The sequence below is a fragment of the Cupressus sempervirens genome, chromosome 4 (genome assembly GCF_028749045.1).
Source record: "Cupressus sempervirens isolate cs-2001-9-10 chromosome 4, ASM2874904v1, whole genome shotgun sequence".
NCBI lineage: Eukaryota > Viridiplantae > Streptophyta > Pinopsida > Cupressales > Cupressaceae > Cupressus > Cupressus sempervirens.
In genome coordinates this window covers 596,666,836-596,690,598 of record NC_143121.1, presented here as the reverse complement: position 1 = coordinate 596,690,598, position 23,763 = coordinate 596,666,836, and the positions used below count along the sequence as shown (strand labels likewise).

Sequence of the window (23,763 nt, the reverse complement as noted above, 5' to 3'; positions counted from 1 at the left end):
CATGTGGTATGCTCTACAGTCATCATTCGCGTATCATCAAAATGAGGCCTTTACCATTCGATAGTCATTGACAAGAGATGGTTTGTGAAAGTGCGCTATTTAGTAATTGTTCAGATGACGATTTTGCATGTTTTTATTGTATGAATCATATCATTTCTAATCATTGAGCAATATCCTTCAGGTCTTGTTTAATGGTAAGGGCTTGTTTCTTCCCAGCGGGCACACAGAAACTTCTATGTTGGTTTTCAAGTTTTGTTCCTTCAGTGTGGTAAATTGTGTGGAGTATTGGACAGTGAGCATTCAGCTCCTCTTTGATTGCTCCATCAATGGGAATCCCTTAATGAGAACCTGAGTATATCTTCTGGAGAGATATAGGTTGTTTGTTTATTTCTATCACTCCTATTCACAGCGATTCAAGCTAAAACTGTAGCTTCTAATTGAGCAGTATATTCTATCATATCTGAAATCTGAAATACATAATCAGCATTCAAACAAATGAGGGTATCACAGCAGGTCCCCAGTAAATTCAGTCCTCTATTGGTCTTCAGTGAGTTGTAGAGTTTTCGGTCTCTTAGCAACATCTTCAACTCTGGCTGCTATAATCACAGAATCCTCCTTTTAATTCTTAACAGAGAAGCACCTTTGATTGTAAGGAAAGCAGAGCAAAATCTGCATGTGTGTGTGTTCTGAGTTTGTTATCATTTGGCTTGTCTTTACTGAGATTCTTTTGAATTGAGTATGTTTCTCAATTCTTGACAATCCTGGAAATACTCACAGAACTAAATGACAGTTTTGCTGTATATTCCTTCCACAACTTTGCAATCACATTGCACTTTTATTAATCCTTCTCAGCATTGTATATAAAATCATCTTCTACTGTGCCCTTTACATCCTGGGACTTATTTGGTTTATACATGGTGATATGGAAAGTGAAATCTTTTCTATGGAATAGGTTATGCTGTGACAACAGGTCCTTCTCTTGTGTATGCCAAGATATGCTTGGACAAACCTTCATCAATCTCCAACCTTATTTGTTAAATGGAGGAGCTCCATCAGTGGCTCTCGTTGGGGGCATATGCTCCTTGTGAGCATAATGAATATCCCAGCTTTCTCTAGGTGAAGCAGACCAAGTATAGCTTGGTACAAAGTGAAATTGGGTGGCCCCAAGCCCCCCAAAAAGTGAACATTGATTCTTTCCTCTATCGAACACCTGACATTGATCATGCAACACTTTGACCCTTGATGAATTAAATGCATCACCTTTCTGCGCACAGTCTGCCCCATTCCCATACTCCCAATGTTTCTCCTCACAAGAAGGTTCTGAAAATAACTCATATTTAGGATAAACTACTTCTCCCTTGTCAAGAATTTGATCAAATAAAACACTTGGAAAAATTTCAGAAGCATTCCTCAACATATTCTCCTCATTATGCCTGGCTGTTTCCATCTCATCTTCACATGTTTGATACAACTCCTGCTCATAGGATGAACTAATGCCTATCTCACCTTCTAGATGCATATTACAAGCTTCATCAACGTCCACATCGTTATTTGGCCTGTCATCTTCATCATAAGGCTGATGGACTGATTTCATTGAAAATCCTCTTCAAACAATGGATTCAAGAACATAGAGAACTCTGGCATATCTTCATTTGTTTACTCTTTAAACAATGGATTCAGGAACAAAGAGAATTCTGACATACCTTCATGAGAGTTTTAATCTGGATCATCTGATGTTTCATCAACAAGACTAATATCTTCATTGTCACTATCTCTTGAAACTCCCTCCTGTTCATACATTTCGTATGCAGTTCTATTTCATCTTCACTATTTAACTCCTAGGAATTACCATCTCCTTCATCGAGTACCCCCTGAATATGTGCTGAACTATCAACTTGTTCACCATGGTGAATTGAGAAAAAAAAATTGACCATTTGTCTCAACATGTTTTTGATATTCCATGTCCAACAAATCTGAAATTTCTTTTATGCTGAGACAAGCCTCTTCATTTTTTTATTCATCGGTACTTGTTATACAAGTCTCATATTTTATTGAAAAGATCAAAGGATGAAGATTTGAATTCTGAAGGTATTTCTTGATAGGCATTAAACATCCTCATGAAGAATTGTACTTGTGATATTGCTATCAGGATTTAACTGTGTAGTTCTTGAGTCCAACTCATTGACTCAAAAACTAAATAGTTAAATCCTGATAGCAATATCACAATTTGACTTCTTGTGGAAATTATCTCCTACATATCAAGAATTGTATTGCCGATTCTTTTTCTTGATTTTCTAAGTTCAAAAATGTGTCCAAAGGAGATACATAGCTTGGACTTTCATCCTCTTCATCTAATATTTGAAAGAGATGATTCAAATCAGGTCATCTGGCGAGATTCCCAACTCACGAAATCTTCTTTTGAGTTTCCTTGCGTGGAGGCATGATGTCTAAAGGTACTTCCCAAAAAATATTCATCATCCTTATGAACAAATGTGTTGCAGATTCACCTTCGTACCTTTCCAAATTGAAAAAAACATCTCAAGGGTATTTGTGTTTACTCCATGGTGTAACATAGACCCCTTCCTATTCATAGTACATATTCTCCATGTTAGGTAATCAAATCATTTCCTTCTGAGTCTTCTCCCTCAACAGAGCAAACAACTGAAGTCTTATTGTATAGAATCGCCACCTCTTTCGAGGAATGTATTGATTTATTGATCTTTCAAGTTCTCACTTTAAGCAGAGTACACTTCCAAACAACTTTATACAAATGTTATATGATTTTGATCTATCAAATCTGAGATTTTGGGTAACTTCACAATATATATTGTGAGCACTCTCCGTAGCAGAGTCGCCAATCTATTGGTTCCCAAAACCACACATTGGAAATCTAGGAATTTTTCCAATCTCCAATAGCAATTGCCCAATCAATTCTGGCCAACGAACGGGAATAACTTCAATTCCCCTGCACTTCAGGCTTCACTTCACCTAGGCAGGTAAACCTTCACCTCTATCCACCTAGTTCAAAGCTTTTCTATAGCGAAATTAAACTTGTGAGTTCTCCAGTTGGCAAAATCCTCAAACTCGATCAAAATGAAGTTAAATGAGTACTTGAAATGATTGAATGTTTGTGCAAGGTTTATCAATAATTAATTTGATGCTTGCATGAAGGACATATGTAGATTTCTGACTTCAACTACAAATCCAAATAATTGAACTTCAGCGATTTAAAAGACCAATGCCTTTTCTTATTCGCGCAACAAAGTCAACTATTATGAAGATTATTACGTACAACTCTATGAGACAATATTTCCTCAAAAATTTCATCAATTACTCTTGAGCTCTGCAAAAGACAAATCTTATATGCAGTTCTATGATAGTCCAAAAGGGTTTTTAACTTCTTTGGCTGGAAGTCTGATTAGACAAAGATAAGATAACACATATATTTCACAATATCTTGATTGTCGAACAAAGAATGCAAGAAAATATCCAATGCAAAAATAAAACTTTGTTGGAATAATTCAATAATCTATTTATTAATCATAAAGGAGGAATCGACATTCCAATTGTAATCTTTTTACCTCAATCAAAAATAAACAAAAGGCTTTTTTATTTATTAATAATATAATATTTGAATTTATAATATAAGTTGTGCCTTATAATTCATTTTCCTCCATACAAAACTGAATATCTTTTTTCTACTAAAAATGTATTGCTTTTATTATGTCTCTCGAGAAATAAAGTATCTCTCATTTATATCTTACATTTTGTATAGGCATGACTTTTCAAGTCAAGAGCCATATTATTTAGAAACAAATACTTTTACCTTTCCAAGTATCCTTTTCTCTACAACATCAATGTTCCCATCTCTTCAATAAAAAATCAAATGGAGAAGTAATAGCTTGCATCGATATTTTTCTACCAAGGAGAATCACCTTTTGTTTGGTACATGATGTCTTATCGAATCACATATTTGTTCAATACCTATTTTTTATATAAGGCCAGCACTATTTCATCAACATAAATCTACTTTATGTATTGACATGACCTTTGATGAATTACCACAAGCTCTGCCCAATGCATCTACTTTTATAATAGAACAATGAACATGTTTCATCGATAGACCTTTTTGATGGGACTTCTCCCTTCAGTGGGGCATTATTAGTCTTGCTCAATCACCAAACTTCATCGGCATGTTTCTTTCGATAGGGCATACGCTCTTCTTCAATTAGGGTTCATATGTATTGCTAACAGTCTTCAACGATATTATGCCTTCTATTAGAGTTTTTGGTGACTCTACAACACCCCCAAGATCAAATGAAAGACCAAGATAACTTCCACAAGAGATTGTCAAGACAATTGCATGAAGATGCAAGAATGCTATTACTGATAATGGACTTGATTGACATCCAATGGATTGATTTAAAATGTACATAATAGGCCTCATTATATAGGAGAGGCGATAAGAGACAATGATAAGGAGAAGATAAGCTATCACCCACACAAGGTGGAATCACATGTCCACCAAAGGTGGATCATCGTCCATTATGCAATGAAGTATGTGCGATGATGAGGATGATAATGTGATGAGTACACTAAAGGTGGAATGATTTAACAACTATGACCAGCTAGAGTGGAATTCTCCTACACCATGTGTTTAATTGAGGTGCAAACTCCTAAGTGTCTCAATCACAAACTACTATGCAATGCATAATCCTAAGTAAGCTTAAGTAAGTGTAATTAGTGAATATTTAATTACACCAACACCTTCAATAACACCTTATACCACTTGGCACGCTGTTGAAATCTTCCTCTAATTATTTGGGGCGTGCCAAAAGGAAACCTTTTGACAACAGATTATTAATGGAAAACTCCTTACGATATGGCAATTCACAACTTGTTTGATGTCATTATTTCATTGAAATCCCTTTCCAATGAAGTCGTACACCACCTTCATTGATATGACAATTTGTTACTGAAATGTTACTAGGTGCATTTCTTTAGTTGATTTTCGATGGAATAGGAAAAGTGTCAATTGGAAATTCCTCTTTGTATTCTTTCATGAGGTATTTTTGTGCAACCTGCAATTTGTTACTGAGACATAAAACAATAAGAACAAATATGCTTCACAACATACACATTCTGATATATGGGTGATTTTTGGGCAAAGGTGAGCATTTTAGCAGGGCTACTGTTGTGATGAAATTTTTATAAGAAAACTTGTGTAGCTTCAACAAAAGCTTGGTGATGACTCACTAAAAAACATTATAAAGGGTATCTAATGGTATTTTAGTCAAAATTTATGCTAGAATTTTGAGCTTACAACACCATCAATATTTGCCATTTCTTCCATTTTCTTATGTTTTAATTCTTATCTCTTTTCAAGTTCCTCTAATTGAACTTGCATTTCGTGTATAGCTTCAACAAGTGCTTTTGTGCATGGCTTGGCATCATGGTGTCGGTATTCGTAGAAGGTGATATTTCAACCGGTTAATAATCCTTCCCCCCCCCAAACTATATTTCATTTTGCAATGAAAACGTGTTACTTCTCAATTTTTTTAAATCTAGGGATGCATGTTTCCAAACCCTATTCTTTTTAACGAGGACTAACCGTAGAGTACCAGTAGACTGAAACATTATGCTGCAATAGATTATAAATGAAACCAATCAGCATCTACATACTGTAATTGAATTAAAAATGAAGAAACTAAAGAAAAACATTAGTAGTCAGGGTTCGCAGCAAAAGAATTAAGGAAGAAAAACTAGGGTTTGATTATTGGATGCCTAGAACCTAGGCTTTCTTATTTTTTCCAGCAGCATAAAATGAAACAAAACAAAAAACAAATGTTAAATAAAAGGAAATATGGAAGCAAGAAAATCAACATAATTGAAACAATGCAACTTAGCTCTTTGAATTTACTCAAAAAGTGTGAAATTCACCTTCAATGTGGACACCTCATCCAAATCCTTCTTAAACTCCTCTAATTATGTGAATGCAATCTACTAATGATAGAAATGAACTTTTAGGGTTAAGCGGCAAATATAAACAACAGTTGACCAAGTGAAAAGCATTTGAACAAAAAATGTGTCTTTTTGTAATGTTGTCTTGAGAGAATCCCAAGCTCGGGACTGCAAGTCTGGCAAGCTCTACAGAGTCCGAATCCCAAGCTCCTCAGACCCAGTAGAGCTGACTCACTATGATGGCCCCAGAGCAGAATTGACTAGGGATGTGCAATATGTTGCCACATAGCAAAAGAGTAGGCCCCACAACTACATGGGCACTGTTATGTAGGCATAACGCACTTTTGCAAGCTTGAGGAAAATGAATCCTGAAGCTGCAAAATAGCAATACCAATACAAAGCCACAATCTTGGCACAAAAGAGATCAGTCTCAAGATATTTGTCTTACACAGCTTCAAAGAGGGGCCCCACCAAGAAACCTACAATTAAACAGATATTTCAAATAAAGGAAACATTAGTGAACTAGATGCCATGTCAGCGTATCAGGTATTTGAAACTACAGAAAATGATAAGGGATGCACTTGTGATAGACAAGCTACTTGCAATATGATGACAACTAAGTGTGGGGCTGACATGGCAGGTGGCATTACTGACAGCACAGCATATTGCAGTTTCACAAGGACATGAGACCTGATAGTACTTAGACATGATGTAATCAGTACATAACGTGAATGCAACGATGGGGACAACTTTTGAGCCCAACAAAAAAGAATTGTGTTATTTATAAAACACATGTTTAAACAAGAATATTAGGATATTCAGGGACAGAATGGTTGGTAACAACATGTTTAAGAACTTACATGAAAAGCTAACAGGCTCAGCAAGTCAGTTTAAAATTAGAACATGCAACACAGAGCCAAAAGAGTGTCTTAGGGTTTTAGCCAGCATGGAAGAATGAGCCTTAGGACACAAGAAAATTCTAAAATCTACAAAAGCACTAGCACAGCCCTACCTAGACCAGTTCAGAATAAAAGCATCCATGCTTCTTCACGGACCTGTAGGTTCAAACCAAGTGCATATTGCCAATCCTGATACAAACTAGGAAGAATCTGTCCCTAGAAACAATAAAAAATGATCAATTTTATGAGAACAAAATAGAACCCTTAAAAGTGACTTCTATGCGTAACGTATACATGTGGTCTAAAACTAAGGTAACAAATGAATTACCAAATCCAAACCAAAACTTGAACCAGCAACCTAGGAAGTAAGCCTAGAAGGTAGAACCTAGACCACAAGCTCCACATCATCACTCTTGATAGAGCCTTAAACATGAGATGCTACCTGAAACTTAGCACAATCTAGAGGAGAGATTTGTGGATTTTTTGAGCTAGAGCTTACAGAGGAATCTTTCCTTTAAACATGTGATACTGTTTGTTATTTAGCCTTGGATTACAGCCTCAGGCTTCTACTCGAACCACTATTATTTTCATCCTTGATAGACTGCCCTGAATCTTAAGGCATATGATCAGATCCATCTTGAGCCACAGGCTGATCTGAAAAGTTTTTATTCCTAGGCAAGGTATCATGGGTCACAGAAGCAGACTGTAATTCAACGCAGTTTTAAAATACAGAGACAGGAGTTAGGTTTTGGGAATGAGGAAACCAATTACCTAAGTATGGGGACAGCAAGGAAACAGTGGTGCACATAATATAGCAATAATAAATTATAATGTACACTGGTTATTATCTATTTTTATAAGTATACTAAAGAATTGAATTATAGTGTATTATTAAATTGAATTTAATATATATAATATTTGTAAACTTGAATATCATATAGATGTAAATCGGGCAGAAGAAATCACTACATAAAATTATCTATTTTCTTTATCTTCTGTTTCCCCTACAATAGCCCCTTGGTGGGGCTGGACCAACCCGCCTCCCATTTGTTGAGAAATATAATATAGTTAAATTTGCATTTTCAATTTGAGAAGAAACAAGAATAGTGTTACAATATAAACGACAAGCAAAAACAAGATGCATCTACCCAGCAAAGGATCAAACTCTTCCTTGCCAACCCTTGGGAAGTCAACACAATTAAAAGGATGCAGGAATCCTAACTGTTGGTTTCTGGGCTCTCAACTTTATTTGGAAGAGTTGTATTCAAGATCCATGACGAATTGGAAAAATAAACAAGAATACAAAAATCATATGCAAAAGGTTAGTCTATAGTTGTTTTTGCTAATGCATCTAATAAAGATGGGTTTTTTTATTGAAGTTATTATCTCTATCAAAATGTAGACCATTCACGAAGAACTGGCACAAAAGATTTGACTCTTCAAAAGAAATGTCCACTATAAGTTTTAGTTGGATCCTTATGCATGCTCTTCCCCAAGAGTTTTGGTTTCCACATCTTTGAGATGATTGCAAAATCTTTGGGACCTATAGTAGATATATCAATACCACATAATGTAAATGGCCTCTCAATGTATTTAAGGATTCGGTATAACTATATCTTACTTTACCCCTATCAAAGGTTCATGCTTCAGATTATAAAAGCCTTCCTTTTTGCTTTAGATTATAAAAGCCTTCCTTTTAGCTGCAAAGGATATCATTTACATATTAGTATAAATTCCAGAATTCCCTACTCTTCAGAAAACGATGGAGAAGGAACGGGAGGAAGTAATACGTAGAAACAATAAGTGACTCGTGAAGCCCAAAAAGAAGAAAAGAACAACTCATTGAAATCTACAGATAAAAAGCTTAACAAGCATGGAGGAAAAGGTTTCTTCCCAAGCCAATCTTAGTTTGTGGGAGAAAAGATTAAGAATGGAGTGCTCGAAGACTACAATAAGAAGTAGACTTCGAAAAACACATGACAAAACCCTAAACACCTCTAATTCATTGTATGGAGCAAGAAAAACTAGGACGATTAAGCTCTAGACAGGAAAGTAGTAAAAAACTCTTACACAAACACAAGCTCTGAGCAGGACAGCAAGAGCGAGTGAATGCTAAATAGGTTTGGATGCCTTACAAACAACAACTCTCCTGCAGTAAATCAAATGCTGTTGGATGATATATTGGCAAGAACCAAGAGATTGATGATTAGTCAGTGATATATTGGAAAGAACCAAGGGCTTGATGATTAGTCAGATCTTAGGTAGTCACAAGGGCAAAGAAATGTGTTTGAAGTAGCTCAATCATTAAGCTGCACCCACATACTTTTGAGAGCAACTAGCTTTAAATAGTTGCATAATGACATTACCAATGCCAACAATCAAAGCACCCATGTAGCTACCATTGCTCTGACATATCTAACTTGACCAACAAAGGGTTGCACAGTCACAAAAGGCCTACTTAGCTCCACAAGAGTGTCCCTAAACCTTCCAAGCACTAACTCCGAGTCACTCAATTCTAGAACTCCCAACACATTGAAGGCCCACCACAACTCTCAACCTCCTTTTTAACTCTGGCACAATAGAGAAGGATGATACTCCTTTCAATTAAAACTTCATCATTAGTAGGGCCTCCTTTGGAAACATCTAGTTCATTGCTACAACACTATGAAGGCCAAACCTACGCTATTCTCTTAGAAAGTGCTCTCCCACTCATCACATTGCTTTCATAAACTATATGAGCCTCAGAATATTTGATAGAAAATACAAGGCAACTTCCATATTGTCCTTGCAATCTTTTGTCCACTCATGCCAATAACCTCCTTGAGGGCATTGATTATTTGTGAATTGGCCCTGTTATGACATTTTCCTTCATCGTGAAACTAGTGGAAATAATGCCTTGCAAATAAAATGGCACAATGTGATTGATCTGCAATCAAAATATTAATTTTTAGCATAGTATTACCCAGGGATGAATCCCGAATAGTTTCTTCAAGTGTCTGTGTCCTCGAAACATTTTGGGATGGGGCACCAAGGGCACATTGACTTTAAATTCTAGAGAAATTTTGACTTTGACTCTCAAAACAACACAAATTTGGCATATAAATCCTACAAATTCCTATATTTTAAGGTTCTAGTATTTATAAGTGCATAATTTATCCATGTTTTTGTATAAATATTTTAAATTTCTCTACATACTTTAATTTTCCCTCTTATTACATAGTTGTCCCCTTTGTCATCTCCTAGTTGTTCCCAAAACTGGGAACAAATTATTATTGTAAATGAGGTAGGAGGAAACAAAACAATCCTAGAGAAGACCAATCATTTGTGCTTCAATGCTCAAATCTAACTCACCACATACATAAAGGCTCCCTACAACCTAAAAGAATCCCTAAGGTGGTCGTCCCAAAAAAGGGGATACACATAAGCATTCACCAAGTTTGAATTCCAAGAATCAGCCCAGAGCATAACCCACATAAAAATTGAGCAACAAATTATTATTGTAAATGAGGTAGGAGGAAACAAAACAATCCTAGAGAAGACCAATCATTTGTGCTTCAATGCTCAAATCTAACTCACCACATACATAAAGGCTCCCCACAACCTAAAAGAATCCCTAAGGTGGTCGTCGCAAAAAAGGGGATACACATAAGCATTCACCAAGTTTGAATTCCAAGAATCAGCCCAGAGCATAACCCACATTAAAATTGAGCAACAAATTATTATTGTAAATGAGGTAGGAGGAAGCAAAACAATCCTAGAGAAGACCAATCATTTGTGCTTCAATACTCAAATCTAACTCACCACATACATAAAGGCTCCCCACAAACTAAAAGAATCCCTAAGGTGGTCGTCGCAAAAAAGGGGATACACATAAGCATTCACCGAGCATGAATAACAAGAATCAGCCCAGAGCATAACCCACATAAAAATTGAGCAACAAATTATTATTGTAAATGAGGTAGGAGGAAACAAAACAATCCTACAGAAGACCAATCATTTGTGCTTCAATGCTCAAATCTAACTCACCACATACATAAAGGCTCCCTACAACCTAAAAGAATCCCTAAGGTGGTAGTCCCAAAAAAGGGGATACACATAAGCATTCACCAAGTTTGAATTCCAAGAATCAGCCCAGAGCATAACCCACATTGCATTAATGGCAGCCCCATTAATCTCAACTAGGATTTACCAAACAATGAAACAAATAAAGCAAAGGTCCATGAATTGTGCTGATAATTCAAAACTGAATGAAGAGAAGAACTGTCCAAAGGTTGTATTACATCTAGATGAGATACCCATTTACATCAGCTAATATGATTACTCAAAAGGATAAACGCATGTACAAATACATCAGTCAACAGTTGCATAGGTGGAGAACAATCATCCAACAGTTACAAATAGCTACATAACTCTTTGCCTGAGGAAACCACCCAGTTCTTAACCAATAAATTGGAATACAAAAATACTTGTATTAAAACACTCGTAAATTCCATGTTGTGATACTGAAAATGGAAAAACTGTCTTGTTAATTTGTTCATTAATTTACTATTTCAGTTTTTGTTATAACACTTTTCAAAAGCAAGTTGAATATTCGTTTTCTTGATATTGCAGAAGGTGAAAGGGGACTTACAAACAATTAATTGAAAGCTTGATCACAATGAATAACCATGTCAGAAAGAAATGCTTCTTTTCTACAGACAACTTTCTTCTCCATTTACTTATATCCTAGCACAAATTCAATTGCAAAAAAGGTACCAAACCATGGAATTCAATGAATATGTCATCTGTGTCATAAACAGACTAAATACCTTTTCCTGATGTAACTTCCTTTTCTACTCTCCATCTCAATCCAATCTGCAAAAAAAATCTCTTAATAGCAACTGCTGGGTCAAATTAAAAACTAGAACAACTTAATCACCTACCACCTAAAACAATTTTAGTAAATAGAAAAAGGAAGGAATTGATATTACTAATGCCAACAGATGGCCAAACGATACAAGTCTTTTCCCAAATTAAGAGAACTGAAATACATTTATTCATCCATAGTTCTTAATTTAAAACTGAATCAACCAGACAATACACTTTTTTTGCTAGGTAAAAGAAACCGACGTACATCCATGATTCCATAATTCTTAACTTACAACTGAGTCAACCATCATCTAACACAATTTAAGTTATAGGAGAAAGAAGTTCATACTAATGCCAACAAACAACCAAACACTACACATCTTTTCACAAATAAACAAATCTGAAGTATGTTCATCAATCATAATTCTTTGTTTACAATGTGGAAAAAAACCTGTAAATTAAAATGAACTAAGATCTAAAATTCTCAACCTTCTTAGTGTCAAAAAATTAAACTACAGGATAATTCAAAAGCGATACAAGAAAATGTGCATCTACATCAAATACAAAAACTATGTGAGAAATGCTACCTGTGTAGAAAACAGCACAGTAATAGATTTTAAAATTTCTCTTACTCCTGGAAAATTTTATTAGAAAAATGTGTTCAGATCGGATAAAACAGGCTGTGACTCCCAATTTATAATAAAATTAGATCAGACTACTTGTTAATACATTTCTACTCACTTTTGATATCTCCATGAGAGAGATTATAATTTTGCCACTTTCTTAAATCCTTGATTCTACTAGAACATTGTAATGTTTCTATAATAGTCATCTTAATTAATCTTTAGTTTATTAAAAAGTTTCTATTTTTGTCTTTAGTTCACAATTGTTTCCTTTATAAACATTGCCTTTGCTTGATACAACAACTTTGATTTATCATAACATGGTATCAGAGCAGATCGATGGGATTTCATAAAATTTGGCAAAAATGTTAAGAAACATTCGAGCCTCTTTTTATTTGGATTTTTTTCCATACATTTGTTTTTCAACTTTTTAAAATAACAATCATTAGAGGTATTTTACAAAAAATTTGTAGTTCATCTTAGAAGATTTTTTCTGACAATTGCAAGCTTGGTCGAGGTTTTTGATCACACAATTTCCTGGTTTGAGCAAAAGTCTGTGATTTTCAAGGGCAGCATGTTGCTTGCATGTTCTTTTGTAAGTTGTATGTTGCTTGCATGTGTTGTTTATCACATGAAGTCTCATGTTTTACCACATGAAGGTTTCTCTAATGAGATTTTTATAATTTTTTCACTTATAACATTTCTAATGGGTTTTAATATATTTTTTTCCTTTTAAAACAATTTTGATGGGTTTTAATAGTTTTTTCCGCAATTTATCTATTGGGTTTTAATATTTTTTCCTCAAAAATTATTTGTTGTGTTTTATGATTCCTTTATTTTTTGCTCAAGAATTATATACCAAGTTTTACCATTTTTCCCTAAAAAACGAAGCTCTGTATTCTCTAATCTGTGTCTCGAATTCTTTTCTAGTTTAGATTGATTTTTCACCTCAAACATTGTGTTTGTTCTTTTTTTTTTCTCACCTAACAATATTGTGGCTTCTTGAAATTTGTTTTGAGTCATAGTGCTCATTTGCAAAAGTTCTTGGTGAAGCATCTTGTAGTCTACTTTGGGGCATAATGCTCATCTACAAAGGGTTTGGATATTTTCCTCAAACTCATGGTTTCAACTTCATCTCATCGTCTTTGGCCACAGGGAGTAATACCATTGTTACCCAACAGCAGATTGGATAGCTTCTTGTTGTAGATCCAAAAAAAAAACAAAAAAATGAACTTATTGGATAGCTTCTTGTTGTAGATCCAAACAAAAAACAAAAAAATGAACTTCAACATCTAACAAATTGACTCGGATGTTTAAATTACATATGAAACCAAAACTCCCCATCATTAGTTAGACTTGTCACTAAACCTACTGATAAAGAGTAAACTTGAAAGAACCATCTCATTTTGCACTTTGGAGATGGAGAGTGGTTAGGGAGACAAGGAAACTTCGGAGACATGAGCTCCCTCGACCAATGCCAACAGTTCCCCTCGTATCTCTGGAAGCCTTAAAACCGATGGCAATCCTGCTATAGCTCCCCCATCCCTATCAATTCCCAGTCCCCTACCTTGGTTCTAGACAAGACTTTGTGGAAGAGGAATGCAATATGAAGGGTGAGGCTGATAGTAAGTTGGATGCTATTGTGAAAATTGTGGTTGAGTTGGGTGTGAAACTATAGGATATTGTTTGTGTTGTTGTGTTGGATAAGAGAATTCAAACAGTTGCCCACTTTGTGTTGAAAGTCATGCATAGCTCTACAACCACCATTTGTTTAATGCAAGAGGAAGCTTCATAACAGAAAGCTTCACTATGAGGACTATTACAAGGTATTGTTTAAGTTCCTCACTGAAGATTAGGCTAGGATGATGCTTTCCAAGCCCGTAAATAGCAAGAAAAATTAATGTTGGTTTATATCTTTTTGTCTCTTTTAATGCTCAATGGCCTCTATGGCCTTAGTAGTGTTTTTATTGCTTACAAGTTCATCTACTTTATTTCAGGCTCTATCCGCTATAGCCTTGCATGGTAGACTGATTATTTTGACTTTCAATAGTGTTGATGATTTAGTTTACTTTGATAATAGTATGTTTAGAACTCAATGTTGTTTTTGATAGAGGTAAAACCTGGGTGGTTATCATTTTGTTGTTAATGTGTTGACAATGTTAATTTGTTGATAATACCTTGAAGGTATATCTAAAGGGACAGCCTCGTTATTTTTTGTTGATTTTAATATCAAATATATTTTGCAGATCCAAGGAGGATCTTAGCAGCTAAATGTTCTCAAGAATTTGTGACCAAAAGACAAGACTTAGATGACATCCATTTAGGGAGGGTATTAGAATATTGTAATGTTTCATTAATGGTCATCTTAGTTATTGTTTAGTTTATTAAGTAGTTTATGTTTTCATCTTTAGTTCACAACTTCACAATTGATTCTTCTAAAAACATTGTCTTTGTATCTATATAGAAGGCTTTCATCTCCTTGATTTAATACATCAATTTATCATATATATATTCAATAATGGAAGATGTGCCATTTTTGTTGCTTATTAAAAAATATCCTCTTGAAATGTTACCAATTATGAGACAAAGCATCGAGTGCCTTTAGTAACCTTTGGTTTCTTGAGTTGAGAATAATTGCTTACCTAAGCAGATGCCAAATAATAAAGTTCCTTAAGACCTTTGGCTAATTTCCAGTTGATCTCCATGAATTTATGCCCATGCCAAACTAACATAAAGTATTACATTTGTCATAAATAATATCTCAAAAAGCAACCTCGAAAAAGGGCTTCTTGAAAGTTTGTCATTTTCCCCCAAGTGAAAGGGAATATCAGAATGATGGGCATGGCTTCCTATTACCACACAAAAACAACCCCTTTAACTCACTAGGTTGTCATTGTCCTCCCAAGTGAAAGAGTGTCATGTACAAGACAGATAGGGTTATCATGCACCAAAGAGATATCTACATTGAATTGCAACCTAGAGTACCCATGTCCTCATTAGACACACCTCTTTTATTCAATCTTTTGATCATTGCACCCAATTCATTTTAGATAACCAATGTGAGTTTGTCATAGTAGACTCTTCCACGATGAAGAAGAACTTCGACAAGAATTTGGCTTGTTTGCCTCAAGAAGAAGTCAAATCCAACAGCTATTAATGAACACTAACCCACAGAAGTTGTCACATGGTGGTATGTCCACGGTTGAAAAAATTGGGCACATCCAACCTCTTGCAATCAAGATCCTCTCACAAGTTTTTTTTTTTTTTTACCACTTTGTCATGTCCCTTGTTTTGATGTCCCCAATTTGAAATACAAACAATAATTGAATAAAAATAAAAGAAAATTTAATATACTCTATTTATTATATTATATAAAATATTTAATAGTAATAATATAATATGTAAATATATTGATATATTATGAAGAATTAATTAGAGTGATAAAATATAGGCAAGAGCCTACAACACAACAATAAATCGTGAGCCTCTAATTTAGCGTCTTGGGTTCAAGTCTACTTGAGCTTAATAATAACAATAATAACAATAAATCACAACACAATAATAAAATATCTTGGCTTTGGCCTCTTACCGACCAAAATAAATAATAGTAATAAACTATAAAAATTCAAATAAATGGTATGATCATAATATAAATAAAAGATATTCTTATTTAAATAAATTAATATTCTCATATATAATAATACTATTGATATTTCAAATATAAATATAATATTTTATAAATTGTATCATATATTCATGATAATATTATAGTATATAGTAGCAATCATAGTATGGATATAAATCTAATATTAAAAAGAACAATATCATACATTCAAAAGACACGGCCCTAAAAAAGGAAATATAATGTAACAAATCACAAGGAGAAAATCATTCAACCATAATTTGCATTTTCCCAAAGAAAAAACATAACATAATATATCCAAATACCCAAACGAGGACATTACAAGTGATATCAAAAAATGATCTTGCCATCCTATTGGAAAAAGACCACACAAATGTTATGTGAAATGGGATCAACATCAATACAATCATCAATCCAACTGGAGAAGGAATATACAAAGATGAAATGAACATGAGATGCACAGTGAATGATGGCACACAATTGACATTCATCATCGAAGGATTTCATCAGAAATTGTTCATGATTGGAAATCATCATAACCAATTATTGATTTGATTGAACCATATGTAGGAAAGAATATATTTCCGGCAAAGAGAACAGCATCATAACACTTGTTCTTGCATACAATCAAGGTAAATGCATCAATTGGATATTCAATGAGTCACAATTTATGCAAAATTTCTAGTCACCATTAATTGGTGTTTGTGGTCTTTTACCAAGAACCACCCCTACATTACAATTGTCATCATACTTGCAATCATGTATAGTGGCAACTAAACCACATAAATGCAATGATTATAAATACTTAAACCAGACATTAATTTGGCGAGTGAGGCACAAATAGTAATAAAGAAGATTGCAACTTCAAACCCACCAAGGAAATGAATATTAAAAACACTAATTTCTCTTCAAAATAAAATGATACAAAGAAATGTCAAAATGGAGAAATAAGGAGCGAGTTATATACTTGAGGACATTAAAGGTATTATTTATTAATGCCACGAGTCATTAATCGAAAGGAGACGAGGTTATGGACTATGTGTGTATCTCCATGATAGTATGCATCAGAGATTGGTGTCACCTTAATTGTGAAGTGCAACATTATTTGACGTTATCATATTTGTTGTGGTATACATGCATACAGATTTTAAGTTTTTATCAAAAAGTGGCTCTTCAATATTTGTGATCCACTCTAAACTTGGTTACAAATAGCACATGGAAAGGTATAACAACCCTAACCTAAACCCTTAAGAAATTGACGTTAGAGCATAATAAGGCATCAAAAAATCCTTACCCCTAAATTCAAGGTTTAGAATCAGGATTGAAACATTCTACTAAAAAAGAATCTAACCCTAACGCAGACAAACTCTGAAAATCATAATGGAAAAAAAGCAGAAATTTAATATGCATCAGAAACTTCCAATTCAATGAGTCAAAACCCAAACTCACAATTTCCATGAGAATTGTGATGTTTTGACAAAATATCGGTATAATCTAATGTTTGACAATTTTTGCAACATTGTATTTTCTTTGAAAACCCAAGGCCAAGACCATTGAAAATTCGATTTGCAACCTAATTGCAAGCAAAAAATATTCTTAAGATAGCAATATATCGAATGGATTAAGAAAGCTTTAGCCAATAAATTATGAATTAATATGTTTATGTAACCACCATTATATAGAAATTGGAAAAGTTTTTTGTGTACAGGGAATCAATTTCTTAGCTTGAGTAAGTTACTCACTCAGGTAGATGGCTATAGCTAATATCCATAGCAACACAAGGGCGCATCCCCGGCATTTTTGTGCACCGCAACTAAGACAGGGATGCACCCAAGACAGGGGGACGATGTTCCCACGTCCCCAACAACTCCACCAACTCGCAATCGGTAAGGGGTTGTCCCCACTGGGGATAGGGGGACATGAACGCATCCCTCAACCCAACTGGGGACGGTCGGTCGTCCCCCATTTTGGGACACTAAAAAGTGCAAAAAGAAAAATTCGAAGGTTTTATTATATTGTTTTTAAGTGTTTGCTAACCCTAGGGTATGTTGGGCCCATTTAGAGGTTGAAATCTCATTTAATCTCTATGTTTCCTCATTTCTATCCATTTCATGGTTTTCCAATTTTTGCAACAATAGCAGGACAAGTGACGAGCCCATAGAAGGGTGATTATTTGAGTGAAGAGTGTGTGTGGAAGGCAAAGAGGACTTCTATTTTCTGATTTTTCAAGTTAAGATCATTGTTTTTGGTCTCTAGTTTGCAGTTTTTGTTCTTAATTGAATTTCATTTATAGATTTTAGTAGATGTTTCTTGTTACATTTCCAAATTTTTGTTGTCTACATTTTAATTAAAGAAAATTTGTGATTTTGAAGAAGGGCATAGGCTGCAAGCATGTTTTTTTGTTTGTTTTTTCCATTTTGTGAAATGCAATGTGAAAATGAGCTACCAAGGCAATGACTCAAATGGGTCAAATCATAGTGATGATGAGATGGATTTAGAGGCTCATTGTCGTAGCAGCCAAGAAGATTATAACCCTAAGGCTAAGCATGATGAAGAGAATGAAGAAACATATTCACAATCAACTGATAATTGGCCACCCAATCCACCAACTACAAATTGCCACTCCAATCTTTTGGCAAAGTGGGGTAGGGTTAATTATGACTCTAAATCTACTCTTGTACAATTTGCAACAAGGATAACTGCACAAACAGCTATAGGTGGCGGTACAAATAAGTGGAAATGCAACATTTGTGGGACAAAATGGTTTGAGAGCATCACTACAGTGAATGCACATTTCCTCTTTTGGATAGGAAAAGGTGTGGGTGCATGCAAGTTCTTAATGAAAGCAAAAAAATTGCATTACAAAATTGAGTTCACCAAGCTTTGGGGTGTTCTAGATGACAAGTACGTACCACCTTGACTAGTAGGCAACAGGTTCAAAGTCTTCAACAGGCTTATGAGAAGGCACATCCACGTTGTTCTACTCCTAGACCACAGCAGAGAGCTACATCATTTTAAGGGGCAGCCTTGGGTCCTTCTTCTACATCTGGTGCCATGCCTGAAGCACAATCTAGCCAGGCGAAAAGAAAAGTGTCATCTAAAAATAACCCCATTGCTGATTTATTTAATGTTTGCCTTAGAGAGGAGTTAGAGGATGCCATTGGTAGAATTTTTTTTTTCGATGGCATACCTCTTCATGTGACACAGTCTCCTTAATATAAGAAGACAATGCAGCTAGTGGCAAGGGGAGGAGGACTATCATTTGTGCCACCAGGTGAGCACAAATTGCAAACTACAATCTTAGGTAAAGAGTATTCCAAGATTGCTATAAAGAAGGAGAACTTGAGGCCACTTTGGGAGGAGTATAGTTGGAACATCATCACGGATGGGTCGATGGACATTAGGAACTGTTCACTCATCAATATCATCGTTACATGCACAGAGGGGCCATTTTTTCTTCAGGCAATTGATTGATAAGGGCATCAGAAGGATGTTGATTTTCAGTTTAACATACTTCGGGATGCTATTGAGGAGGTTGGGCCACAAAATGTGATCCTAGTAGTGACAAATGCAGCACTTGTGTGGAGAGTTGCAGGAAGACTTGTTGAGACAACTTATAGACATATTTGGTGAGCTCCATGTTGTGTGCATGCCATGAGCAATGCATCAAAGGACATGGGGAAGATTGCCTCAATTAAGGGAGTAGTGAGCGATGCTAGAGATGTGAAGATGTTTATCTACAACCGCTCGCGATAAAAAACAAAATGATTGCCCTATCCCTATACCTATATTTTAAGGGAAGGGCCCTACAATTCTATGGGATAGCGGCACTCAAAACTCACCAATCTCATACTCCTACCACCACACATTACATTACTTTTTACTTTCAATTTCACTTTTACTTTAAGTTATGAATTTCAGTTTTCTAATTCTCATACTAGTCATTTGATTGCTATATTAGGTATCTAGTTCTTCAGCTTCTGAGACAAACTGGTGTACTTATAGCTTTGTCCATTGTCTTAAAAGGAACAGACTTACCTATAAGGAAGCAGAGAAGCTAGTGGTTGTAAATTGTGCCTTGCGTATCAAAGATCGCAAGACATGCATGTACAAGGAGAGCCCCACAGCATGATGGGATGTAGAGCTACAAGAGCCATCACAGGTTAATGAGGATGTAGATACTTCTGATGCAGGGTTGGTTGGTGTTCTTCCTCTCTCGGTTTTTATCCTTGAAGAGGTTGAGAGCTCAGATGATGAGTTTGTTGAGTCTGAGCCTCAGCTTGACGTGGATGATTAGAGGCCTCTAGGTAGCCTCCACTGCATTTTGGCAGCCCTTAGGCCTTTAGTACTTGAGATTTTGTCATTTGCTTTTATAGTTTGTAGTTGATTCTTATATTGATGTTTGAAACATTGAACATTGTGATCATATCATGGTTGATGCTACTTGATGTAATAAAGTTTATGATGTAATAAAGTTTATGATGATCATGACATTGAATGATTGATGAGATAATGATACTCATACTTTTGCTAAATTGATAATAGATATCTATGACTTCTGAATTTGAATCTTCAATCTTTGATTATTTTATTTATTTGATAGAAGTTAGAAGTTAGTATAAGAATCTGCCTCAAGCTCTTATATAAGAATTTACCTAAGGCAAAAAAATGAAAATACCAAGATCTAGAAGCTCAATTGATAGCACAAGAGAGACAAATGATATGATCAAATGAATAATTCAATATTTATCAAATGATAATGGTTAATCAGATAATTGGATAAATACATCATAGAAGTGTCTTGTATATAAAGGCAATCAAGATGACTAGGAGACATGCAAGTGATAAGCCTCACAACTAAGCACATGTCCAATAAAGGTGGATTATCCTCCTTGTGCATGAAAGTATGTGCACCAATGACAGCATAAGAACACAAAGGTGCATCACACAATGAAAGGTGTGAGACAACATGTGCTAGATAGAGTGCTAGCTAATGTGTTGTCTACATGACAACTCATATGAATATGTAAACTCCTAGGCATCTACATGACAACTAATAAGAAAATGAACTGACCTAAGTAAACTTAAGTAAAGTGTAAATAGTAAATACTTATTTACACCAACATCCTCTCTTAAGTGCAACTTAGGGGAATGCACTTCAACTCACAAAAGTTAAATGACAATGCAAGATGGATCTCGGTTACTAGGCCATGTTAGGTACCCATGTACAATATGCAAGTGCAAAAGATATGCAATGCAATCTCTCATAAATTGGAGAAAGAGGGAAAACCACAAGGGAAAAACCCTCCCCAAAAAAGAGAAATGTAAACTAAAGCAAGATGCATGTAAGGATGGAGTAATCAAGAACCCCCTATTATAACATACATCATGCATATACAATAGAATATCCCTCCATAGGAAGGAAACAAGAAGAAATGAAATCCCACCCAAAGTGAATAATCTCTTGCAAGTAGGGATGGTGCTTGAAGAGAAAATGTGGTCCAATGTCTACAAACAACATTTTTCCCCTTAGAAAGAAGATAAACCAAGTAAAAATGCAAGAAGGCTTCCCATTGTCGATAGGAAGAAGGAAGGGGAATCCAATTGAACTATGAACTATTTGAAGTTTGATCATGTGTCACGATGTCCTTGAATGATGAAGATGCCACTAACCAATTAGGATTAGGCCCAGAAGAAGGTGACAACAAAGGAACTAATGGTAACTGCTCCATATAGGAATGTGGATCAAACTCCAAAGAAAATGTGGTCTCCTCAAAAGAAGCGGGAAGAGAAGCAAAGAAGCCCCCCATTAATGTAGAATGTAGTACACCCATGATAGATGCTCGTGGATCAATGTAGAAGCGGCACCATGAAAACTAAAAGATGGCCCTCCCTTTAGGAAGGAATGGTGTCATAAGTGTAACAAAGAATCTTTCCGAATCGATAGGAAGAACCCTCAAAATGTATTATGCCTCAGTATATTGGAAAGGAATCTCCAACACATGAGCATAATCAACCATGCAATATGACATCTCAAGTGAAGTTTGAGATTCATGTAAACCAATCTCCAAAGGCTAGAATGTCTTCTCTAAAATGAAAGAGACCTCCTACAAATGTTGTAAGAAAGTATCCACAATCATGTCAAACTCGAAAGAAAGATCAAGTGGAGAATCATGAGGGTCAGAGTGTTCCCTTGCAACAACTAAAGAAGGATCATCTTTAACAAAGAGAAGATATATATCATCAATAGTGTCTCCCATATCCTCAATGTAGGACTCCACAAACAAACCTACAATGTTTGTCAAGAAGTCATCCCAAGGAGCTACAATTGAAAGACAAGGAATGTCCTGCTACAATGAATGACCTGAATCCATAAATGTGTGAATACAAGTATCATCAGAAACGATAGTAGATGTAGTGATCTCAACTGGAGAGGAAGGAGCTACAACTGGAGGTAAAAGATCCTTTGGGAATGAAGGAACACGTGGATCTCCATACATCTCCAAAGATAGACCCAAACATCATAAAAATCAATTGACTTCATGTCATCAAGTAAATCCTAACCTCCATATCCATATGTACATAAAGTGCATGACAAATGATTGCAATAGTGTCACCATTGTATGAAAGTCCTTTCACATATGGCAATGCATTATGCTCACTAAGATAAGTGAACTAATTCACTTTATTGTATATAGTTTTGTGTTGTCAAGGTAATTAAATCATCCTCATCCATGATGTACTAATCAATGCACCCCCCAAATGCAATGAATCAAGGAACCCCCCCTAAATATATGATTTTGGCACTTTATATGTAGCATGAGTACAATTGGCCACTTGTCAAAATGAAACAAAGTGGACTTTTGAATTTGATGGTTACAATAGAAAATATGAAGCTATAACAAACTCAAGTACATAAGACACAAGATCTCTCAAGGATCTAAACAACTACAAGTGCCAAAATAGGCCAAAAATGACCAAATGTTGAAAGTACTGTGTCCACTCAAAATTACTCCAAACTGATACTAAATATTGAAAGTAGATAAAAATTATGCACCTTCAAAAAAAAAAGGCACCTAAAAATGTGTTCTTATGAACCTCAATGAAGCCTCTAAAGTTGTAAAAGTCGAGATTTGTGATTTTCAGAAAAATTCAGGAGCAGAAATCACAACTAACTTGCACCAATGTGTAGATCACCAAATTCTACCCCAAAACAAAAAAAAATTGCTCGAAAAAAAGAGTTCAAATGAGGGAGATTGCTCAAAATTCAAAAGACTCTAGCTTTCACCTCAAATGTCCGATTTGGATGAAACAAGAGTCAATTTAGGGGTTTTTGGACCTTCTAAATGTGATGGCAACATCTGATTTGCACTAGCAAGCTCCAATCTTGACCTGCAACAAAATTCTTTCTAATGGCTATGTAGTGAATGCTCCTTCGGCTCTAATACCATGTAAGAATTTGCCTCAAGCTCTTATGTAAGAATTTGCCTAAGGCAAAGAATGAAAGTGCCAAGATCTACAAGCACAATTGATAGCACAAGAGAGACAAATGATATGATCAAATGAATAATTCAATATTGATCAAATGATAATGGGCAATCAAATAATTGGACTACATCATAGAAGTGTCTTGTATATAAAGGCAATCAAGATGACTAGGAGTCATGCAAGTGATACTTCAATATGACATACCAAATATAGTTGAATATAGAAAATTGAAATGTGATTCACGAACCATAAGTTCAAACTTGAAACTTGAAACTTCATAACCATTACCAATGACCATTGA

The 23,763-nt window shown here is 35.2% G+C and overlaps 1 protein-coding gene across 3 annotated transcripts in view; it reads right to left on the bottom strand.

Moving 5' to 3' along the window:
• The window catches only part of LOC149562621 (folate-sensitive fragile site protein), a 171,672-nt gene that overhangs the window by 90,419 nt on the left and 57,490 nt on the right, over positions 1-23,763 (bottom strand). For 2 of the 3 annotated variants that reach the window (XM_089826096.1, XM_089826098.1), the window contains exon 6: positions 11,669-11,729. In XM_089826096.1, the coding sequence (XP_089682222.1) occupies positions 11,669-11,729 (61 nt within the window). The remainder of the gene's footprint in view (positions 1-11,668; positions 11,730-23,763) is intronic. The other variant, XM_089826097.1, reaches the window with a different exon arrangement.